This window comes from Manduca sexta, chromosome 5 (genome assembly GCF_014839805.1).
Source record: "Manduca sexta isolate Smith_Timp_Sample1 chromosome 5, JHU_Msex_v1.0, whole genome shotgun sequence".
Lineage (NCBI taxonomy): Eukaryota > Metazoa > Arthropoda > Insecta > Lepidoptera > Sphingidae > Manduca > Manduca sexta.
The window spans coordinates 3,332,234-3,353,951 of NC_051119.1; the positions used below are offsets into that span (position 1 = coordinate 3,332,234).

Genomic DNA, 21,718 nt, shown 5'->3' on the forward strand with positions numbered 1-21,718 from the left:
GATTTATGTTTACGCAAATTTAAGACATTAGAATAAAACTATTCTACGGATTTTATCGCGGTTTTTATATTATAACTAGTTGACCCGACAGACGTTGTCCCGTCTTAACTATGAATTTACAGCGCGCATTCTGTCAACCGCTGACAGTTATTTCAAACAATTGACAGTTATATAAAATTTATATTCTCGTTAAGTTTTCTAATTTACCGCGCAATTTTTTTATTTTTTTCTTTTATAAGAACTTTCTCCTGACAATAACAAACACAATAAAAAAAAATTGTGAAATCGGTCCAGCCGTTCACGCGTGATGTCGTGACCACGGGAAATAGGGACCAGACTTAACTGCTACAAATATCGTGTAACTTGAACAGATCTGTACGACTCCAAAACTTACATACAGTTTGAACATTAAATTTGGCGGTAATTTTTGGTAGTAAGATTATACTGTACATGATTAAAAAAACTTTGAGACAATGTAAATTTATATATCGAGATATGAAAGGCTAGACTTAAGCGACATTATTTGCGACACCAAGTTACTTACATATTTAAAATCAGCTCATTGTTCTATGTTTATTAAACGACCTTTTATACCTCTTACATAAGCTACTTAAATTTAATTCATCTTAGCTAGTAAAGTTCTGCTGTATATATTTTTATTTATTAGGTATTGAAGTTAACTTGTAATTTAGATATAGTTGTGTAATGTGTATACCTGTAATAGGCATATATATCACTAATGATTTCTATGTCTTTAGAAGTTTAATTTTGGTAATATATATATGCTGTTGGTGTACCAACGAAATAAATAATAAATGTCGCTTATGTGAATTAGCCTTTCAACCGTAAATATAATGTTGTTTGCGAATTTATTTTTAAAATAATGCTGGTTGAAACAATTGTTAATGCATTAAAGCTTATGGTAAAATGTATAAATAAAAGTTTGTTAATATGTTTGTGCATCGGAAAAATGGCTGCACGAATTTCAATACTCGTATCAATATTAAAAGCGGAATATCCGTAAACAGGTTTTTGAGACATCGAAAGCGGATTAAAACAAATAAAAATTTACGCAATGCTGTTTGGTACAACTAATATTAAAATGTTTATTTATATAGTCTGTAAGTTTTTAAAAATAGTCTAATCAAAAATGGCTACAACAACGTCTTAGAAAGGACAGTGTATTTTCTAAAAGATATCTGTAAATAATAAGTATAAAAGAAAAATTAAAATAAATAATAAAAATAACTGATTAGTCTTTGGCACTATTTATTAAGTTTTGAACATATATTATGCATTTGGCATTTAGGTTACTTTCATAACTTGACAGATGTATTCTTGATCCTTGAAAATTACTATTTAATATATTCTTCGCCTTAAAAACATTTAAAAACTAAAGTAAATTACTAACTCCCTAGATTTAAAATTCATCATTTAATTTAAAACTAATTCAAACTTTTAAAGAAGACAATCTTTGAAAAACTAATTTCGCGGATTCAATTTTGATGCTGCCTTTGTTTTTATAATTTAAAATTAATATACTCCGGACTACGTTTGGATGTTGTGGATGGGAATCTCATTTATATTGTATCTAGTAGAATGCTCGGAAATTGACCCAAGAGAGCTGTTGGGTCTATCAGAAACAAAAAAATAGAGGTTACACTTGTCTTTTTAGCCGGCTAAAGAGCATTTAAAGCACCGGTGTAATTTAGAACTTATTTTGTCTCTATAAGTTGATATGACAGATTGTGACAGTGTAAATACTGGACATAATAAGACTTAACATTTCATATCTCAGGATGGCGAGCGCAATGGAATACAAAACAATGCTTTGTAATTCAAGGTATTGGCTGGTGTTTCTACTGTTTGTGCGGTCGTATTGCTTACCATCAGGCGAACAGCAAGCTTGTCTCGTCATTCGAAACAAAAAAATAGATTCTATTGCTTACAAGCTAAATCTAAGTTCAAAAAATATTTACTTTTTAGTATATTTTGACTTTGGTTGACATGACTAGTAAAATTGCGATGAACGTCACAAATTTTTAAAACGACCAATCTTTCTGTAATAGAACTCAAAGTGAAAAAGGATCAAGAATCTTCTTTCCACTAACACATAAATGTTTTTGACACAGATATTTGACTTACGCTAAATTTAAAACATCAGTCTTTTAATAAAGATATTATAAATAAACGATTAAGATTTACATTTAAGATTCATTTTGAATGTTATATTAATTTAAAATTAATATTACCGATTTTGTAATAAAAAGTATTTTAAAAGTCGAAGCCATACGAATGAATACCGGTTCGACCGAGATAGTATTACTGTCTCAGAAAAAAACATTGCAGGACATTTACACACTTTGTAATCAAACTATGATAAGTAATTTCGTATGGCATATTGTCCCCCATAAGGTCTGCAAACCTTTAACTATTCATGTTACTTCTTTATGATATATAAAAAAATGATATTATTTTTTATTTAAGTGAGTCATAAGTAAAGTCTTTAATACTGGCAGTTTACGTTCAAAAACATATATAAAAAGAGATTTAAAAACATTCTTAATTTAAAAAATCAAAATGGCAGCCTGACTGAAAAGATAGTCAACATTAATACAAAAAGACTGATTCTTATTCTACTGTGGCCCTGATTCGCAATGACAAGATTTTTGTATTTTTTTTTTCGTAGCAAGTTTAAGTACTGATTTTACAAACATCAGATAAATTTGATTTGTAAGATAGAATACAACAAAAACTAATTAAAAATGACAGTCGTATGTATAAAGTTGTAAATTCGTCTGACTTTTATATTTAGTCAGGTTATATTTGATAGATACAATTTATCCGACGATTAAAAAATCAGCCCTAAACTAAATAAATAAAATTGAGATTTCTGTAAGTTAGCAATACAGATTTTTCTTAAACTATTATTATTCGTATATGATATTTATACGCATCTTTGAAATTTTGATCGACTTCAAAATGTCATTGATATTTTTTCTAAGACACACATCATAATGCTTTTATGCCCAAAGCGGTATGCAGAGATGCAACGTGGGCACCCACTTTCGGCCACAAACTCCAGACTCCGGGCATCATGATACTGAGCAGAAAAACCCAAATATCACTTTGCCCGGGACCTCAGAGCGCTGCGGTGCCGCGCATGAAGTACCGAGCCACCGAGGCATTCTATTTTTCAAACAAAGTTAACGGTGTTTTATCCACATTATAAAGAGCTTTTAAAATTACATACACTTTAATATACATATATTATAAACATAAATTACAATTTATTTTCGAATCCCTTTGTCGTTGCGAATCAAAGCTGACGAAATCGGATTATTGATATGCTTAAATAACTTGATAATGTATATTACATTGTTTTTACAATCTTCTGTTTCCGTCGTTATCTGTGGTGCGGTGTTCGGCATTGTCCTGCGAACATAAAAACATTTTGTTGCTTTACTTTATACAAGCTTTTGCTCACGTGAAGTTTTCCGGGATAAAAGTCCCTTTATATATTTTTCCGGGATAGAAAGTAACCTATAACTTTCCCAGGATCTTAAACTATCTCCATACCAAAATTAATAAAAATCCGTTCAGTGGATTTTGAGGAAATCAATAACATACAGACAGACAGAAAAGGGGACTTTGTTTTATAATATGTACAAATGTTACCATACATATTGTCAAATGCGATTGTGTGATTCCCAGATGACAACAAAGGTTTTTTTTTGCCTTACTTTTTGGGTATATAAGGTGTGAGTAGTGAGTGTGTAGGTAATATTAAGTATTTAAAAGAACAGTGTGAATCTCTGAAGCGTGGAATAAGAACTACAGTCCACGCGCGAGTTTCGAGGAATCTTCGGAAATTTGACTTATTGCAGGTCTATTCGCGCGGACTGTAAGAAAGATGAAATAATTATCAGAGGCTTTAGGAGGAGGGGTACCGGGCATCCGTCCGGCCCTCGCGCGGTGTCTTGGAGGAATATTTTTTCTGATCTCACCGACGGAACTGTTAAAACCGGGGAATTATTTTTTTCTCAGCCTGGGGCCTCACGTTGGTCAAGGCTGGCACTGCTTAATATTATTGTACAGAGTAGCTCAAAAAAAATAATGCTAAAATTATCTCCAAGCTACAATCCCCATAGCGAGAATTCCAATCCAATTTTTTTTTATTAGAACTCTTATTTTTTGCCTTTCGAATCGAATCTATAACTACATGATACTAAAAGACCAATTAAACTAAAAAAAACATTCCAACAAATCGATACAAATGTTATAATTAACTGTAAATTGCTAACTAATCGGCATAACTGCGCGAAGTTAAACCGTTGAACATTAAACTATTGTGTTCCCAATTGGCTTTACCAGTTAAACTTAACTACAGTTTATTTTAATGGTACATTTTGTTTGTATTACAATGATTTTAATATATGTATATATGAATGTACGGCGCAAATTCTAATCTTGTACAATTTTTTTGCAAATGGAACTGTAAAAAATATTTTAACAAAGTTAAAAATAGTGATAATTTCGAATTCAATATTATTTTGTCTTCGATGTCATATATCAATAGAAGCATAATTTAATATTAATTTTAATAATGCAATTTAATAAAAGGCTTGTTAGTTAAAAACTAATGCGCGTGTGCGTGTTAGTTGCACGTGTGTAATTCATTTCCCCCCTGGCAATTATCGACTCTAAAACTTGGAATTTGTTATAAATAATAAGGTTAGGTTATGTTATGTTAGGTGTAAGTGTATAATTCAGATGCCGCGCCTAGCAATGGCCCATTATAAAATTTAGAACTATATTAACTTTTAAATCAAATCAAATTATTTATTTGTAAGCATAGATAGTTTACAGGTGTTATCGAAATACATAATTTGTTCACTATTCTTTGCTGTTGCGTCAGCGTACAAATATATTAGTTATATGTTGACTATTACATCACATAAAATTATTTGTATATTATTACAAATGGTTAGTTTAGGTTAGGTTATATTTCTCAAACTGGCTACTGGATCATATTAGCTATTGACTTACGTCGAGGAGCCGCGGAGACGGTTGCTTTGGACGTGCTGTCGCTGTCATCAGACTCCGAACGCGTCTGGAAACTCGTCTCTGTGAACAATAATATTATTTCAGTTGGCAATCCTTGTCCTATACTTAACTAGGTGTTGCTCGCGGCGTTGCGTGACAAATCTTTCACCGTACAAAAGTCCCTAAGTTACTGTAGTATATTGTGTCATTTGTACAACACTAGTGCCATTTGTTTGAAAATCAGATTAAAAAACAATTATTTCCTATGAGAGGAAATTACTGGAATAAAAAGTAGCATATATGTATCCAGGAAATAGTCTATACATATGCCTCGGAGGTGTAGTTTATTGCGGTACCATGCGGTGATGTCTAGGGTTCAATTCTGGGTCGGGCAAAACGATATTCTGTTTTTCTGCTTAGTATTAAATATAAATCTGGAATTTGTGCCCGATATAGGCGATAGGCTCCCTATCACATCATGGGAATACATAAGGCGAAATGTGGGTGCATTAATTGCGTTGAGGATTTTTCCATATTTTTTCCGACTTACTTGATATGTATCGTTATATTATGACCAAATTACAAAAAAAACATTCTAAATTGTAGCCTAAGTATTATTCTCATGTATAACCAATATTACTGTAAAGTTTCACCCAAATCCGTTTAATAGTATTTTCGTGAAAGAGGAACAAACATACATCCATCCTCACAAACTTTCGCATTTATAATATTAGTAAAATCTGTATGACAAATCATTTATATCCGTTTAGTTCTGAACAGACAAAGCTTTTGGTGAATCTAGTTTCTGCAAGGAACAATAATTGTCTAATCACACCTTTTAACTACGTATGAATGGAGGTTCATTAGTGTTTCGTGAACCTTAGTGATCCCGTTCAGATAAAAAACAGCAAAAGGCGGCGCTTAGAGAATCCGTATTTTGTATGTATTTTGATTGGAGTGTGTTTATATTAAGGTGCGTAAAATCGTCATCTTATGCATGTCACGGAAAAATAACCTTATTATGTATTATATAATAAGGTTATTTTTCCGTGACACGCGTAATGTCATGTAGCTGTCATGTTAGCCGGCTAACATTACAATGATAAATGGCTTAACGTGCGTAAAATCGTCGTCTTAACGGGGTCTAAGTCCCAAAAACTCTCAGTGAGTGAATCCTCCTAGCCGAATTTTCGACCACGGCGGCGAATCTAAACGAAGATCAGCCACGCAGGAGATATTATAGTGCATAAGTGTGTTTGCAATACACAAGCACTCTCTGTTCCTTCACTCTCATAGTCCGGTGAGACGGCATGACATGACTGGAGAGGGATCAGGCGCAGAACCATCGGCTTTACGGGCTTTCCGAGGCACGGGGGCATCACACCGCCAACTTCCTGACTCCGAGTTATGACTGAGTCATGTTTTATGATGAAAAAACTCAGTCACAATTATTTTGGCATATCCTGAGATTCGAACTCAGGACCTCAGCACAGTAGTCGTACTAACACAAGCCACCGAGGCAGTCAATAGCGGTCACTCTCTTATTAGTAAAGTCTAAAAGAAACTATTAAGATGCCTCTCATTTCCGAACGGTATTGAACAAGTCAAGTACATAATGAAACAGCGCCGTAATATCTGTCAGCCCTCGATGTCCCCGGGGTCAGCCTAAACGAGCCAAATAGAAAGCAAACTCATTAATTTTATTAAATAGATTAAGATTAATGTCGACACGAAACGAAACCCTCGGTGTGGTCAGAAAACTCGCGGGATGGACTCTTAAGGGATTTTTAATAATATAATTGCAACCGATTGTATTTTTGCTATGGTTATTTATTTATTTATTAAGATACACTAAACAGATTACTGACAATAATAATCTAAATTACATTACAGTGGATCTAATGGCTAGTCAGAATCCAAATAGAAGTGTATACACCTTATTCATATTAGGTGACACGTACATGTTATTTAGTTACAAAATAATAATAATAAATATAAAATATATTGGCTAATGTAAGGCAGACGATGTGGGAGTTGTATTTGAGTTGGGTGCTGTGGATAATATGTATTTTACTGAGCGTCGGAAAGTATAATATTTTGAAGTGTGAATATCCAGTGCGGGATGTTTTATAGATAGTTAATTATACAGGCGACATATTCTTGTAAGAGGATTATAGAAAGATGTATTATTTTTGCATACTTGTAAGTTAAACGTCTTCATAGGTAAACGGGGATTATACTTCGTGTTAAAATTTAATAAGCTTAATAAGTATGACGAGTCTAATTTATTGTGAAGTAATTTGTATAGATATAATAGATCTTGTGCCTGCGACGATTTCCGAGTGGGATTACATTAAATTTTATAAATCTGTCACTGTGACTATTGTGTTTAAGTGACCACTGTACCTAATAAGTGGAATGGCGGTTCTGATAGTATCGATTGACGAGATATTCTGATTCAGATTGTATCAACTGACGCGAGACGACCCTCGTCAGTCGCCACAATTATGCCCGTTTGAAGGACAAGGTTAAGGTAAAGATTGTTCCTGACTGTTGTTATTATATAGATACGAACGTCCGTATAAACTATTTGTTCAAAATCTGAACTAAAATGCCGACGATAACGTCACTGTTATAACATATTTATTCAGTTAAACAACAAATAATTTTACTTATTTCAATAATATTTTTATTCATATCCAGGTCGAGATGAGCGTCACTCCATACACAACCACACGTTGTCAATGTTAAAATCATACTAAAGTCAGGTGTACGGATTACAGTACAGTCGAGTCGAACACAATGAGTGTACGGAACGCCTGATTTAGTACGTAGTACATATATATCGATGCGAAAAAAAACTTATTTCAATATCTAACATTCGCGTAATCCTAAGAAATCATTAAACTTCTGAAATTTATCAGATTTCCTTTTTTTTCATACTACAATTACATTACATCTAATAGCTATAAGATATTTATCTATAGTTATATTCAGGTACAGTCGCGATCAAAAGGTGTTAAATAAACCTAAAATCGCTGTTTTAAAAGCCCTTAGTCGTGAACTCGACACGAAGAATTATATAAAGTGGAACTCCCTGTTATGTCAACATTAAAGCATTATTCATCAAAACAGAACACAATGGCAGATTTTAATACATATTTGTTAGAATAACCAATAGTATCTATATTTATACGGGGTCCTTTAGACATTGCGTTACTAAATGAAACCACATACTCGTCTTCACCTTTGCTGATATTGTGGCAAAAATCATCCATTGATAGCAAATATTTTCACCAAAAATCCTGGTTTTAGTTTTGTGATTTTTAGATCATTTTGTAGTTTAATACGAATATGGCATGTGAGAGTGAATTTCTGACTGAAACTATGATGTGGCCGCTGCGACGAATTCTCTTAGAGTAGCAGTAGTGGCATTAGGGCGTGTAAAATTAAAATTACATTTTATTAATTTATTTTGGTTGAAACTTACACTTTTTTATTTTACATCTACGGCTCAAGTAACTTATTGTAAAGTGTTATTTCCAAATAGCATATGTATATGTATAAAACATATGCTACTTGGAAATAACACTTTATATATATTATAAGTTTGTGGTTTATTTAGTAACGCAATGTCAAAATGACCCTGTATAATAGAGGACTGATATTATTTTATTATTACTATGACGTTGTTTGCCTTGCGGATACAAATATCGTAATATCTGTTACCTTATTCGTGAAACTGACTGCAAGGTTCGTTTGTAAGTCGAAACTCCGAGGACTTCGATTTCATAATTGAGTCTGCTGACGTCATCCGAGTCTTGGAGTGGGAACAATTTGACATTTATTTTAATTAATAACCATTGTCGAAGTTTTACAAGATTTTTTAATTGCTCCGGGAAAGTTAGATTGCTTTCTTGAGATATTAATAAGTTTATTAAAAGTTTTGCAATGAAGTGATTTGGGTGTTCGGGCGATTTTTTTTTTATTTATTTGCATAAAAAGCGGCTATAGCCTAGTTGGGTGTGGAACGGACTGCCAAGACGGAAGTCCGCAGGTTCAAATCCCAAGGGCACACACCTCTGACTTTTCTAAAATCATATGTGTATTCTTTGTGAATTTATCGTTCGATTTAACGGTGAAGGAAAACATCGTGAGGAAACCTGCACATCTGAGAAGTTCTCTATAGGAATTTCGAAGGTGTGTGAAGTCTACCAATCCGCACTAGGCCAGCGTGGTGGACTAAGGCCTAATCCTTCTCAGTAGTAGAGGAGGCCCGTGCTCAGCAGTGGGCAAGTATATAATACAGGGCTGATATTATTATTATATTATTATTTGCATACTTTTATAGTATCACGCTTTTACCTTTTTAGGGGTAAGCAGAGGTCCAATAATACACCCATATTTGTCCAGCTATTATAGGTTCCATATAATACTAAATTCTAGATTCCGGGTTGATAGTGCGCAGAAAACTGACCTACTGGTGGTAGGTCTCTCGTATGTGAGAGTCCACCTGCGTAGATACCCCCGCAATGTCTAATTCTGCCGCCAAGCAGCAGTGTGCAGTCACTGTTTTGTTCCGGTTTGAAGCACATTGTAACCAGTGTGACTACTGGACATAATAAGACTGAACATCTCATGTCTCAGGATGGCAAGCGCAGTGGAATACCAAACAATACTTTGTAATTCAAGGTGTTGGATGGTGTGTCTACTGATTATGTGGGCGGTCGTATCGCTTACCATTAGACGAACGGTCAGCTAGTTTCGTCATACAAAGCAATAAAAAAAAACAATATCACTTTACCGACCCAGAGATTGCACTCCAGACCTCAGTATGACAGTCTTACACCACCAACGCCACAAAGTTTGTATAAATGCTATAAGTTTTTTTTTAGCTGCAATCTGACCAAGACCACATGGTAAGTGGAGTAGGGGCCAGATGGTGTCGACTGACGAGAGATGATTACTCCTCGCCAGTCGCCACTATGCCGGCCTGTTAAAATCAGATTGATCCCCGACACACGTGGACCACTATGGCGGGTACACCTTGTGTGGAATGGTCGTTACCCGGGCTACATATATTCTACCATCAGCAAACCAGCAACTGAATATTTTATTATTAAAACTAGAGTCTATTTCCACTCGAGCTAAAAAGGCTCTTATGTAATGTAGATAAGGAGTATATTTCACGTAATTAATTAACACAAAACCTCCTTCAGATTTGGAGTGGGGCGATATTTCAAGCGTCAAGAAAGGTTTGTATTCGGCATGAATTCCGCGTGGAATTATTGCTTGTAGGAGAATTTGGCGCAGCGGGAAAATCACACTCTCAGTTAAAGATATGTCACAGCAAAATAAATTCTCAAGACTTGTTATTAAGAAGTAAAATCAAAAGAACATATCTAGCAACAAAATGCTTTGTACCCCTTGATTGCTGGAATAATACTGACAGTTTTAAAAAAATTGCCACGGTAAAATAAATCCTCTACACTTGTTATTAAGAAATTAATTAAAAACAAAATATTATCAACCAACAAAATGCTTTGTTCCCCTTGATTGCTAGTATAGTATCGACTGATTTTTAAATATCTGTCACGGCAAAATAAATCCTCTTCACTTGTTATTAAGAACTGAAATCTAAGAAACATATCGTCCAACAAAATAATTTGTGTCCCTTGATGACCGGATATTGAATATGCAATTTCAAAAAGGGCAAATCTCAAATATAAAATATCTAGACATGTATATATAATAACAAATAACAACAAAACTCCTGTAATTTTTATTGCTAATTTAACCCAAGTTGTAACCAAAAAACAAATCAATGTTTTTTACACTACTTTAGAAAATAATAAGTTGCTTCCATTTCCTAAACTCTTTACATTTTCAGATATGTGCCCTTCTCGAAACTGCATATTAAATTATACTGGCCTGTTTGGATTTATTATGGTTTGTTCCTTTTAGACAAAAACTTAACTAATGATTCCGTGTCTCGATGTCGCGGGGAATCTAATTTATCATACTGAATTCACGCCAGATATTATGAACTAGCGTAAGTAATGTGATCGTTCAGCTAAGAGACCAAGATATTTTGTTACTGGATGGTGAACATTTTAGTGCCGTCATAGCTGCGTGATAGTGAGACCACAGCAAATTCTACTTATGAAAGAAAGAGAAAAACACGTTTTTTTGGTGGTAAATTATATTTTATATCTACCGAGATAGCGACCACCGTACACAAGGTGTTTCAAATTGCCACAGTGGCCCACGTAAGTGTCGCGTTCTGGGATCAGCCTGTGTATATCCGGTTTCAACAGGTCATATCTCTTCAGTCGGCATTCTATTGGATCCTATTTCAAATATGCTAGACCGTGATAACAGAATAATTAAATATATAAAATAAAGTGTATAACAAAACGGCCAATTTTAATTTACACATACAATAGTTTGAATTATTTAATAATTTTGGTGGAAATAATCAATTCATAGATGATTTTTGGCGCAATATTAACAGAGGTGAAGACGAGTATATGCTTTTGTTTATTAACGCAATGTCAAAATGACTCTTTGTATGTATATCCTTGTAAAGCAACTATTTCATGAACAATTTTCGACAGTAATTTTACTTGCTATAAGCTGGCTATAATTTAACATGGCCCCACCATTACTGCTTTCATAAATCTGTAACATTAATCTGAGATTCTTGGAGTACGATAAATTACTGTCTTGTTTCGGCCGTATATCTAAAATCTAGATTAATACACTATAAGCTTAACATTTCTCTTGTTACAAATTTACGTAAATCCATAAACTTTGAGATATTCCTCAGTTTTTGAAAATAGTATCCTACCCTTTTCAAAGATTTATTTTTCTTTTATTTGTGAACATAGTGTTACAATAAAAAATTTGGAAAAGTAACAAAGTACCAATTACACGTTTCTACGGTTAAATATAGAAGATGTGTATAGAAAATGCCTTATTTCTTACATAATACAATAATATATTATATGTATAATGAGCAAGGTGACGTGGTCAATCGTGCGAAAAAAAAGAAGAAAGAAAAAGGGCGCGAAACTGAACCGGCTGGCCAGCGGACCACTGCGTCGGCGATACACTTTTCCTTGCATTTTGCTGAGGATCGGTCGGATGTTCACAATCGTTGAATATCGCTAGCAATATTTTTATGTTCTTGCTCTTTTGCTTATTTGTTAACTAATTTGATTAAAATTGTTGTCTTTTAGTAAATAAGTTAAGTTTTTGTTATAAGTACTAAATACTATTTTAGTTTTGAGTTAATTGTCAAACATATAAATGTTAAAAACGCTGAATGTGTATTATAAAGTACAATTGATAGAAAATTTAGAAAAAAATAAATAAATTCAAAGAAACCTTAGCGGCGATGTGTCCATATAACACTATTCCTGCCAACTTCCCTTTCGTAATTTATGTAAAATCTAAATATAATGATTTGCAGACCGCATTTGTATAAATCAGTACCTATATGTTGTATAACTATAACTTCGCCTTTCTCCACTGATGGGTAGAGTAACTCTCCCATATTCAGTCGGTTATATTAGATCCCATGTTGTACAAGGTGCACCTAGTGCTACTTAATAACATAATAATTATATAAACCTTGTATTATATACTGTCCCACTGCTGCATGGGCCTACTCTACTACTGAGAGGGATTAGGCCTTAATTCATCATATTGGCTTAGTGCGGGCAGACTTTATATATCGTCGAAATTCTTATAAAGAATTCTCAGGTAAGTTTCTTCACATGTTTTCCTTCGCCGTTAAAGCAAGCCATAATTGATAAATAAGTAATACGCAACTTCGAAAGTCAGAAGTGGGTTTGGGTTTGAGCCTGTGGACAATCGTCTCTATAGACCGTGCAATTCTCAACTTGGTTATCGTGCAGTGCCATAAAACGGGCACAAAGTCAGAATCATAGTTGTCACTGAGCAGGAAAGCCCAAAACATAGCATTTTACCTGTCCGAGACCTATGCACAAAGCTGTATTGCAATAAATAAACATATTTATATGAATAAATTGGATATCGAATGCGTCATCCCTTGTCATCATCATTATTATCTTCAGTCCGAAGCTCCACTGCGGAACATAGATCTGCCTTAAAGATTTCAATACTAACATTTTTTTTCTTTTTTTCCGTTCCCACTTTCCTCGACAAGGGACGTTATTTATGTTTTCTATTGTTTTATCTTTATCTTTTTTTATTTGATTATTTTGTTCTAATGGAGTTTATCTTAAATATAACATCTTTATCTTACTTTATTTTATCCTACCTTATTTTATTTTTCTTGTCTCTAATACTAACCTATTAGAAGTGACGTGCTTACAGCGTGTTCCTTTTACCTTTACCAGGTCATCTGTCCTTGTAAGACGTCCAAGGGTTTAAGAAAATTATGTATGCCAATTAACCACGAATATTATAAAACCAAATTCAAAAGAGACTCCACTGAACAGTAAAGCCAAAGAAAATTTAATTTCGCCGACAGTAAACGACTTTCAACAAAACATCTAAAACTTAGCCCAGTCTAGACTAACCGCTCGGGGCGATAGCATTAACCGATTGTTTATCCTGTTCAGAGAGCATAAGATCCCGTAGGATACAAAGTCAGTAAGTCGGATCATCGCCGGAGATGAACACACCACCGCAGCATAGCAAATGGAAGCTATTAAGGTAATATTTAAATTTGTAAACTGTTCACTACTCCAATGCTTCTCCTGTTACGTATTGTATGGTCAAATGTGGGGGTCAATTAAACTTCCTTCACCGAAAAAAAGGAGTGGAGAGCATAAGATCCCGTAGGATTAAATCATAGACGTATCCCCCAGTGGCGAAGGGAAAGTTTTCTGAAAGGCACTGCGACACAACATATAACCCGTACGTATATAATACATATGTAATGTAGTGTTGTCTACAAATTATAATTTTACTTATAATTAGATTTTACATAAACAACGAAAGGGAAGCCTGGTGGTAGGTTCCTCATATGTGAGAGTCCGCCTGGGTAGGTACCACTGCAATGTCTATATCTGCCACCAAGCAGCAGTGTATCGTCACTGCTTTGTTCCGGTTTGAAGGACATTCTAGGCACTGTAAGTACTGAACATAATAAGACTTAACATCAAGTGTCTTGGGATAGCAGTGCTTTGTAATTCAAGGTGTTGGATGATGTTTCTGCTGTTTATGAGCAGTCGTATTATCATCAGGCGAACAGCAGGCTCATCTTATCATTCAAAGTAATAAAAAAAGGCGGCAGTAACCGAGTTATATGGAACCTTCGCCATTGGTATCCCCCCCTCCGGAGGCAATTGTTATGCGCTCGGTCTTCACATTGTATGCATGCCCATGCACGGGGGACATTGCAGGAGCTCTAGGCACATTGTTATGTGTACCTCATGGTTGCCAATTCACATTGAGGCCTATAAGGGCTCGCGAACCTTTCTCGCCTCCTCCCATCTTAAGATAGTTCCTTGTCCTTCCCCCACGCTTCCTTCCCAACTATCCCCTTCCAACTTTCCTGCAGGGCCCTGCAGTCGCTAAGCCGAGGGATTCCAGTATACCATTTGCAGGTTTCCCTCGGTGTTGACTATGGGGTTCGATACTCCAAAAAAAAAAAAACCATAGATGTATCGAAATTATTGGTAACCCAGATTTGTAATATTTGTGAAAAATATAATAGAGGTTTAGGGAATGGACTGAATACTACCGTTTACTCTAAAGAAAGAGACATAACGAATGAGCATTACCTATCCCTTTTTAACTACAAGAAAGTAGATAAAAGAATAGATAAGTAACTCACCGGTGTCGAACCTGGGTCTGCTCGGTAGCCGGCTCGGCAGGTCTTGGTTCTCGACGTGGTCGAATGTCCTGAAGCCCAGGGCGAACTCCGCGTATGGACTGATTTCGAACATTTCTGTTGGAATACCGGTGATTTAGAACATTTGTTTGGTAATGAAAATTAAGTGTGCAAGGACTATTAGATTTTGATATAATATATTTGAAGTGGTAGATTCATAACGACGTAAGAGCTTTGAAAAACAGAAAATTTAAATCAAGATATCTTAGTCCTTGACATTTTGATGTAGAGTCAACCATTTAAGACTTCATATATTTTTTACATCTAAAGTGAAAAAGCCTTTTTATAGTTTTATATTAGTGAAGAAGAAATGTTTGGATAGCTAATAGTATGAAGGTTTTCATGTAGGGTTGTTTCCCACCTCAATATCGGGTCTGCACAAATTCCAAGTAACATATGAAACTGCATATAGTATATACAAACTGCAGCATAGAGTCAAACTCTAATAAATAATTCTGTCCTAAGAAAATTGTGCTAAAAACCCACACACACTGTTATTTCATTTCAAATTGAATCCAGGATCATTACCTTAGCAGATTCTTATAAAACTAATAATGAAAATATAAATAGTCGAATCTTCCTTTTTTGGAAGTCACTAAAAAGTCAAAATCACTCACCATTCTTACTACTCTTCCTAGGCTGTACGGGCGAGGTGTATATTCGCGGCGCGTGCGCATACCGTTCCTTGTGCTCGGAGTGCGACGCCACGCTCTCATTGCGGGACTTCACTTCTTCCGCGATGGAGTGTCGGTATTGGGACGAATAACCTTGCCTGTGGAGAATTATATAATGTATAATTGGGGAAATACTGAACATCCCAACATTTACATAAAAATTTGTATTCATTAATCATGTTGCTTTTCAATATTTATACGCACACGCCTTTTATCTACGAAGGTGTAGGCAGAGGCGCAACTGATGCACCGATTTCCGTCATGTGTATTCGGTCCCATGATATGATAGGAGGCAAGCCTATAGCTATTCCGTGAACAAATTCCAGATTCAGGGCTGATACTGAATAGAAAAACCCAATATGACCAACTCGGAGATCGAACCCGAGGCTTGAGCACTGCAGTTGTACCGTAATACATTGTGCGACCAAAGCAGTTCTGGAAATTTCTCCTGATATAGAACATTTTAGAAACATCAGTGAACGTTTACACAGAATTCATTTGAAACTATTAATAGCTAGAAGCGATCAATAACTATATTGGTCGGCTCACGCCTGTTCGTAAGGAGTTGGCTCCGTATTGCACAATATTAACTAAAATTATTCATCTAATATAATTACTATATTAAGTTTTATTCTTTGTGAATTTATCGTTCGCTTTAACGGGGAAGGAACATCGTGAGGAAACCTGCACATCTGAGAAGTTCTCTATAGGAATTTCGAAGGTGTGTGAAGTCTACCAATCCGCACTAGGCCAGCGTCGGACTAAGGGCTAATCCCTCTCAGTAGTAGAGGAGGTCCGTGCTCAGCAGTGGGCAAGTATATAATACAGGGCTGATATTATTATATTATTAAGTTTGATTGTGAGAAGGGGCGAGTCTATATTGGGAACCGATTTTAGACTACAAGGTGATACTGAGCAGCAAAACTTAATATCACTTTACCCGACTGGGAATCGAAGTTACCGTAAAGAGCTGTACAGCCCACACAATATTGAACTATTATAAGCTTTTTATACGAGCAAAGTGACCCAACTGCACCTGATGGTAAGTGGAGTGGTGTCCAATAGAATGCCGACTGACGAGAAATGATTACCCCTTGGTAGTCGTCACAATTATGCCGGCCTGTTGGAACTAGATATACACTGCTGATCCCGGAACGCGACACATTTACGTGCATTACTATGGCGGGTTTTAACATTTTGTGGACGATGGTCGCTATACGGGCGGATATAATATACAGGGTCATTTTAACATTGCGTTACTAAAATTAAACCACATACTCGTCTTCACCTTTGCTGACATTGTACTAAAAATCATCCATTAATAAAGAATATTTTATTAGTAGTGGCAATAGGGCGTGCAAAATTTAAATTACTTTTTTTTTTATTTATTTTTTTCGAAACTTACACTTTTTTTCATTTACGGCTCATGTAACTTATTGTAATGTGTTATTTCTAAGTAAATAAGAATGTAGTTTCGTTTAGAAACGCACTGTCAAAATGACCCTGTTTATCCTACCACCAGCAAATAATAACTATAACAGTATCAATATTAATAAAAGTAGGAAGTATGCTTGAAGAATATTCCAGAATAATAACTTACCGGTGCCTCCTAAACAGTATACAGAAGAAGGCCATGAGACACACCACGAGGAGTATGGAACTGCAGATGATGACCAGCATGTTTAGGTCGAAGAACTCTGATGGCGGTCCGATTTCCTCTGCAACAAAAATGATGCTTAAGGGCTTATAAATACGGCATATTTTATATGAACTAGAAACGCAAATTATACACAAGACAATAGAGCGTGTGTTTCCAAAACGCGTGTAATCTGCGACTATAAAATACGTCCTGAAAGACCCTTATTTTGTACAATGAGATATAACAAGTGACAGTTAGTATTTAATTTTATTATATTAAAACAAATAAACACAATCATAAATGTTTTTTTCTATATATATAAAAATGAATCCCTATATCCCACGGGTGAACGGCTGGACCGATTTCACTATTTTTTTTGTTGTGTTTGTTATTGTCAGGAGAAGGTTCTTATGAAAGAAAGAATTCAAAAAATTGCGCGGAATATTGGAAAATTTAAGAAAACTTAACGAAAATATTAATTTTATATAACTGTCAATTGTTTGAAATAACTGCCAACGATTGACAGAATGCGCGCTGCAAATTCACAGTTAAGACGGGACAACGTCTGTCGGGTCGAATAGAATGCTATAAAACAATGAATCAGATTACTCTTCGGAAAACGATGTCATTCTTAATTAAATTACCAACTAGGTATTTCGAATATTTGCCAAAACATAGCGATTGGCAGGCAAATGGACTTCTCGGGATGGAAGTTCTGCCGTTGACGCCTAGGGGGTTTTTCGGTGCGTGGGAGCTTCTGAGCAAATAGGAGATGGGCCACACCGTGTAGAGACGGCTGCGGACGCCCACTTACACTTACGACTTCTTCTGACTTTCTGTTACAGAAAGCCGTCCCTAATGCGCCGAAGATGGCCACCGTGCAGTTTAAAAGGGTAACATAATGACATTTTATTCTAAAAATTAGAATAACATCCAAAAAACGGAGGAATATGTGCTGATTCTATATATATAAAAGTCAATGAAAAAAAAATCGCATAATTCATTTAGCTCGCTAACCTTCAATAGAATCATGACTACACTGAATTAATTAATAGAATGTTATCAATACTATATATCAAATGAGATACTACCAAATGTCAGATCGCATATCCGAGATATCAGTTGTGATTTGCTTTATGAAACTTTCCAAATAAATTATATATCCTACTTATATTTTATGCGAAAGTTTGTGAGGATGGATGTATGTATGTTTGTTCCTCTTTCACGAAAAAAACTACTGAACGAATTTGAATGAAACTGTACAGTAATTTTGGTTATACATCAGAATAACACATAGACAACAATTTATAATGATTTCGTGTAATTTGGTCATAATATAACGATACATATCAAGTAAGTCGAAAAAAAATGCTATCTTGGCGTACGTTGCCTAAACCGTTGGAGTTAGACAAATATGATCATAAATGTGCGCGATAACATATATCTACTTTTTATGTAGAAGCCACTATGACCAAAATAGGGAGTAATAAATATAATTAAATCGGAAACTTTTTTTACAATGCACAAGCTGGACTTTTATCCCGGAAAACACCTTCACGCGGGCGAAGACGCGAGTAAAATCTAGTATATTATATTTCCTTAGGAAGAAAATTGAGAAGGGTATGCTAAGGTGGTTTAGGCATTTGGAGAGGATGGATGATAAGAGACTGACAAAGAGGGTTTATAAGGCGAATGTGGATGGAAGAGCCGCACCGAACCTTCGAATGTCAGATATCTGACATTCTCAGTAAAGGCCAGGTTAAAAGTACCCGGAACGGGAGGGAATGCATGAAAGGATTAATGAAGGTTGAGGAAGCTCGAGAAGTATGCCAGGATCGTGCAAAGTGGCAATCTATAGTCTCTGCCTACCCCTATGGGATAAAGGTGATACTATGTATGTATGTATGTAGAAAATGAGCTAGCGGTCCGCTTGATGGTAAGCAGAATGCGTCGCCCATGGACTTTGTAATACCAGAGGTACAGTCAAGCCGTTGCCTACCAGGAGAAAGTAATTCTAAAGCACTGGCTGATGTCTTGCACGGCGACAGAAATAGACAAACCGTTAGTACCTTACTGGTGGTAGGCCTCTCATATGTGATAGTCCGCCTGGGTGGGTACCACCGTAATGTCTATTTCCACCGCCAAGCAGCAGTAGTCACTGTTGTGTTCCAGTTTGAAGGACATTGTAGCCAGTGTAACTACTGGACATAATGAGACTTAACATCTCACGTCTCAGGATGGCGAGCGCAGTGGAATACCACACAATACTTTGTATTTCAAGATGTTGGATGATGTTTACTATTTATGGGCGGTCGTATCGCTTACCATCAGGCGAACGGCAAGCTCGTCTCAAAAAAAATACTCTTTTACCTACCTCCTTCGATACAAACTAAACAAGAAACAATTTATCCCAACCACAGTGTCAAACTTTGCCGACGTCATAATTTCCCGACGTGTTGACTTTGCCGCTACCAGAAGTTCCAATAAACAGGAGATTGCTAAAGTTGCCTCATTACGTAGTCATTATGAAACTTTATGTTTTACTCTGGTTTTGAAGGTTCGATTATGTTCTAGTATGTTAGTGTACGTTCGCATATTGTTTCAAACTAATGAAGCGAAATTTGAATTAGTTTTGAAAATCTTGAATCGTGTTTTTCTATAAAGTAAGGGAATTAAAAACTTATGTACGTCCTATTATGTGATAATGACGAGTCTATTGTCACATTATGACGCAACAGACAACTTATGAGTATTCTTAAACTCCAAATGTATTGCCTGATCGGTAATAAACTCCAAACCTCCAGAATATCATAATATTATCACTAGAAGAAGAATCAAGATCTCACGTCTAAATATTCCCATAGCTCCAAACGACAACAAATATTTCCTAACCACGTGACCCCATTACATATTTAGAAAGAAACGAAGAGAAATATTAATTTAAAAAAAAAGGAACAAATTCTAATTACTATTAAAGTTAATTAATTGTGTTAAATTTATTAATCCAACTGCAGTTTTTACTAATAGGTAAAGCCTAGAAAAAAGAATTGGCAAATTAAGTTAACAAAATAAACAAATTAAAACTGTATATAAAAAGAAAAACTACATAATTCTAAACTAAATCTGCCGTACAACATTCTAGAACCTTACCTCCATCCAAGGTCTTGGTGGCGTAAGTGTACGTCGCCTGCGCCGGCCCTGCATCGTTCCTCGCCGTGACCCTGAGCTCGTACCAGGCTGCGGGGGTCAGGGATCCCACAGCGAACGACGCTGGTAAGGATCGTAGAGGAGGAGCTTGGAACTGGCCCTCTAAGTAGCTCCAGGCGGGAGTCAGGTCCACAGGCTGGTAACAAGGTGATACATTTAGAACTCTCAGATTATTTTGTGTCTCTCTTCTACCTTATCCCGCTCCCGTCAAGGATCGCGACACGTTATCCCTTTATTTCCCCCCACTTGCCAGCCTGAGCTGGCTATTTTGATTTATACCGTGTTATCTATATATATAAAAATGAATCCCTATTTCCCTTGGTCATGCCATCACGCGTGAACGGCTGGACCGATTTCACTACTTTTTGTTGTTGTCTTTGTTATTGTCAGGAGAAGGTTCTTATGAAAGAAAACAATTCAAAATATTGCGCGGCAAATTAGAAAATTTAAGAAAACTTAACGACAATATTAATTTTATATAACTGTCAATTGTTTGAAATAACTGTCCGCGATTGACAGAATGCGCGCTGCAAATTCGCAGTAAGACGGGACAACGAGTGTCGGGTCAACTAGTTCCTTATATATTTTATCCCTGATTTAAAAATGACCATAGTTATATAAGTGATCTTAATTGTTATTTAGAAATAATAGTTAGTATTCCTATACATTGTTTTGACGAATCATAAGTGCAACTTTGTTCGCCTACGTGATAAATAAAGTATTTTTTTTTCAATTTCTTTTACTTAGTTCAGCCATACTGACATTAAACTCCTTGGAGAATTGAGACCAGTGCAAATGGTATTAAAAAAATGCAAACAGTTCGTCCGACGTGGAAATTGCACCCTAGGTCCATATACGGTGGTAGAAAGCTTACCTAAATCAAATCAATTTATTTTACATAGAACATGGTATAAATTATGATGTTAATATTACATGTGCAACATGTTTCACTGTTTTAACGGTATCCAAAATTTTATTTAGGAAATTATAAAGATAAATTAAATTTTATTCTAAGTAGGAAATAAGAAGATAATTTAAATTAGGAAGATAAATAAAAAAAAATATTTTCATAAAAACTCACCGCCCGATTCTCAGCTCTATGCCACACTGTAGATCCCAGTGGTCTATATTCAACCTCCCATCGCGTGACGTCACATCCGCCGTCATCCCACCCACTCAGCTGTATGTAGATGTGGGTGGCGTTGCTCCAGAGCCAATCGTTTGTGGGTGGTGACATCGGAGCTATTGGAAATGATTTGATCG

The 21,718-nt window shown here is 35.5% G+C and overlaps 1 protein-coding gene across 1 annotated transcript in view; it reads right to left on the bottom strand.

Moving 5' to 3' along the window:
• Positions 1-854: 854 nt before the first annotated feature.
• The window catches only part of LOC115444126 (Down syndrome cell adhesion molecule-like protein Dscam2), a 64,589-nt gene continuing 43,725 nt past the window's right edge, over positions 855-21,718 (bottom strand). Inside the window, exons 25-31 of the mRNA XM_037443269.1 lie at positions 21,537-21,697; positions 20,399-20,591; positions 17,210-17,327; positions 15,553-15,707; positions 14,879-14,992; positions 5,050-5,127; positions 855-3,435 (exon numbers count right to left, since the gene is read on the bottom strand). Of these exons, the coding sequence (XP_037299166.1) occupies positions 3,407-3,435; positions 5,050-5,127; positions 14,879-14,992; positions 15,553-15,707; positions 17,210-17,327; positions 20,399-20,591; positions 21,537-21,697 (848 nt within the window). The 3' untranslated portion in view covers positions 855-3,406. The remainder of the gene's footprint in view (positions 3,436-5,049; positions 5,128-14,878; positions 14,993-15,552; positions 15,708-17,209; positions 17,328-20,398; positions 20,592-21,536; positions 21,698-21,718) is intronic.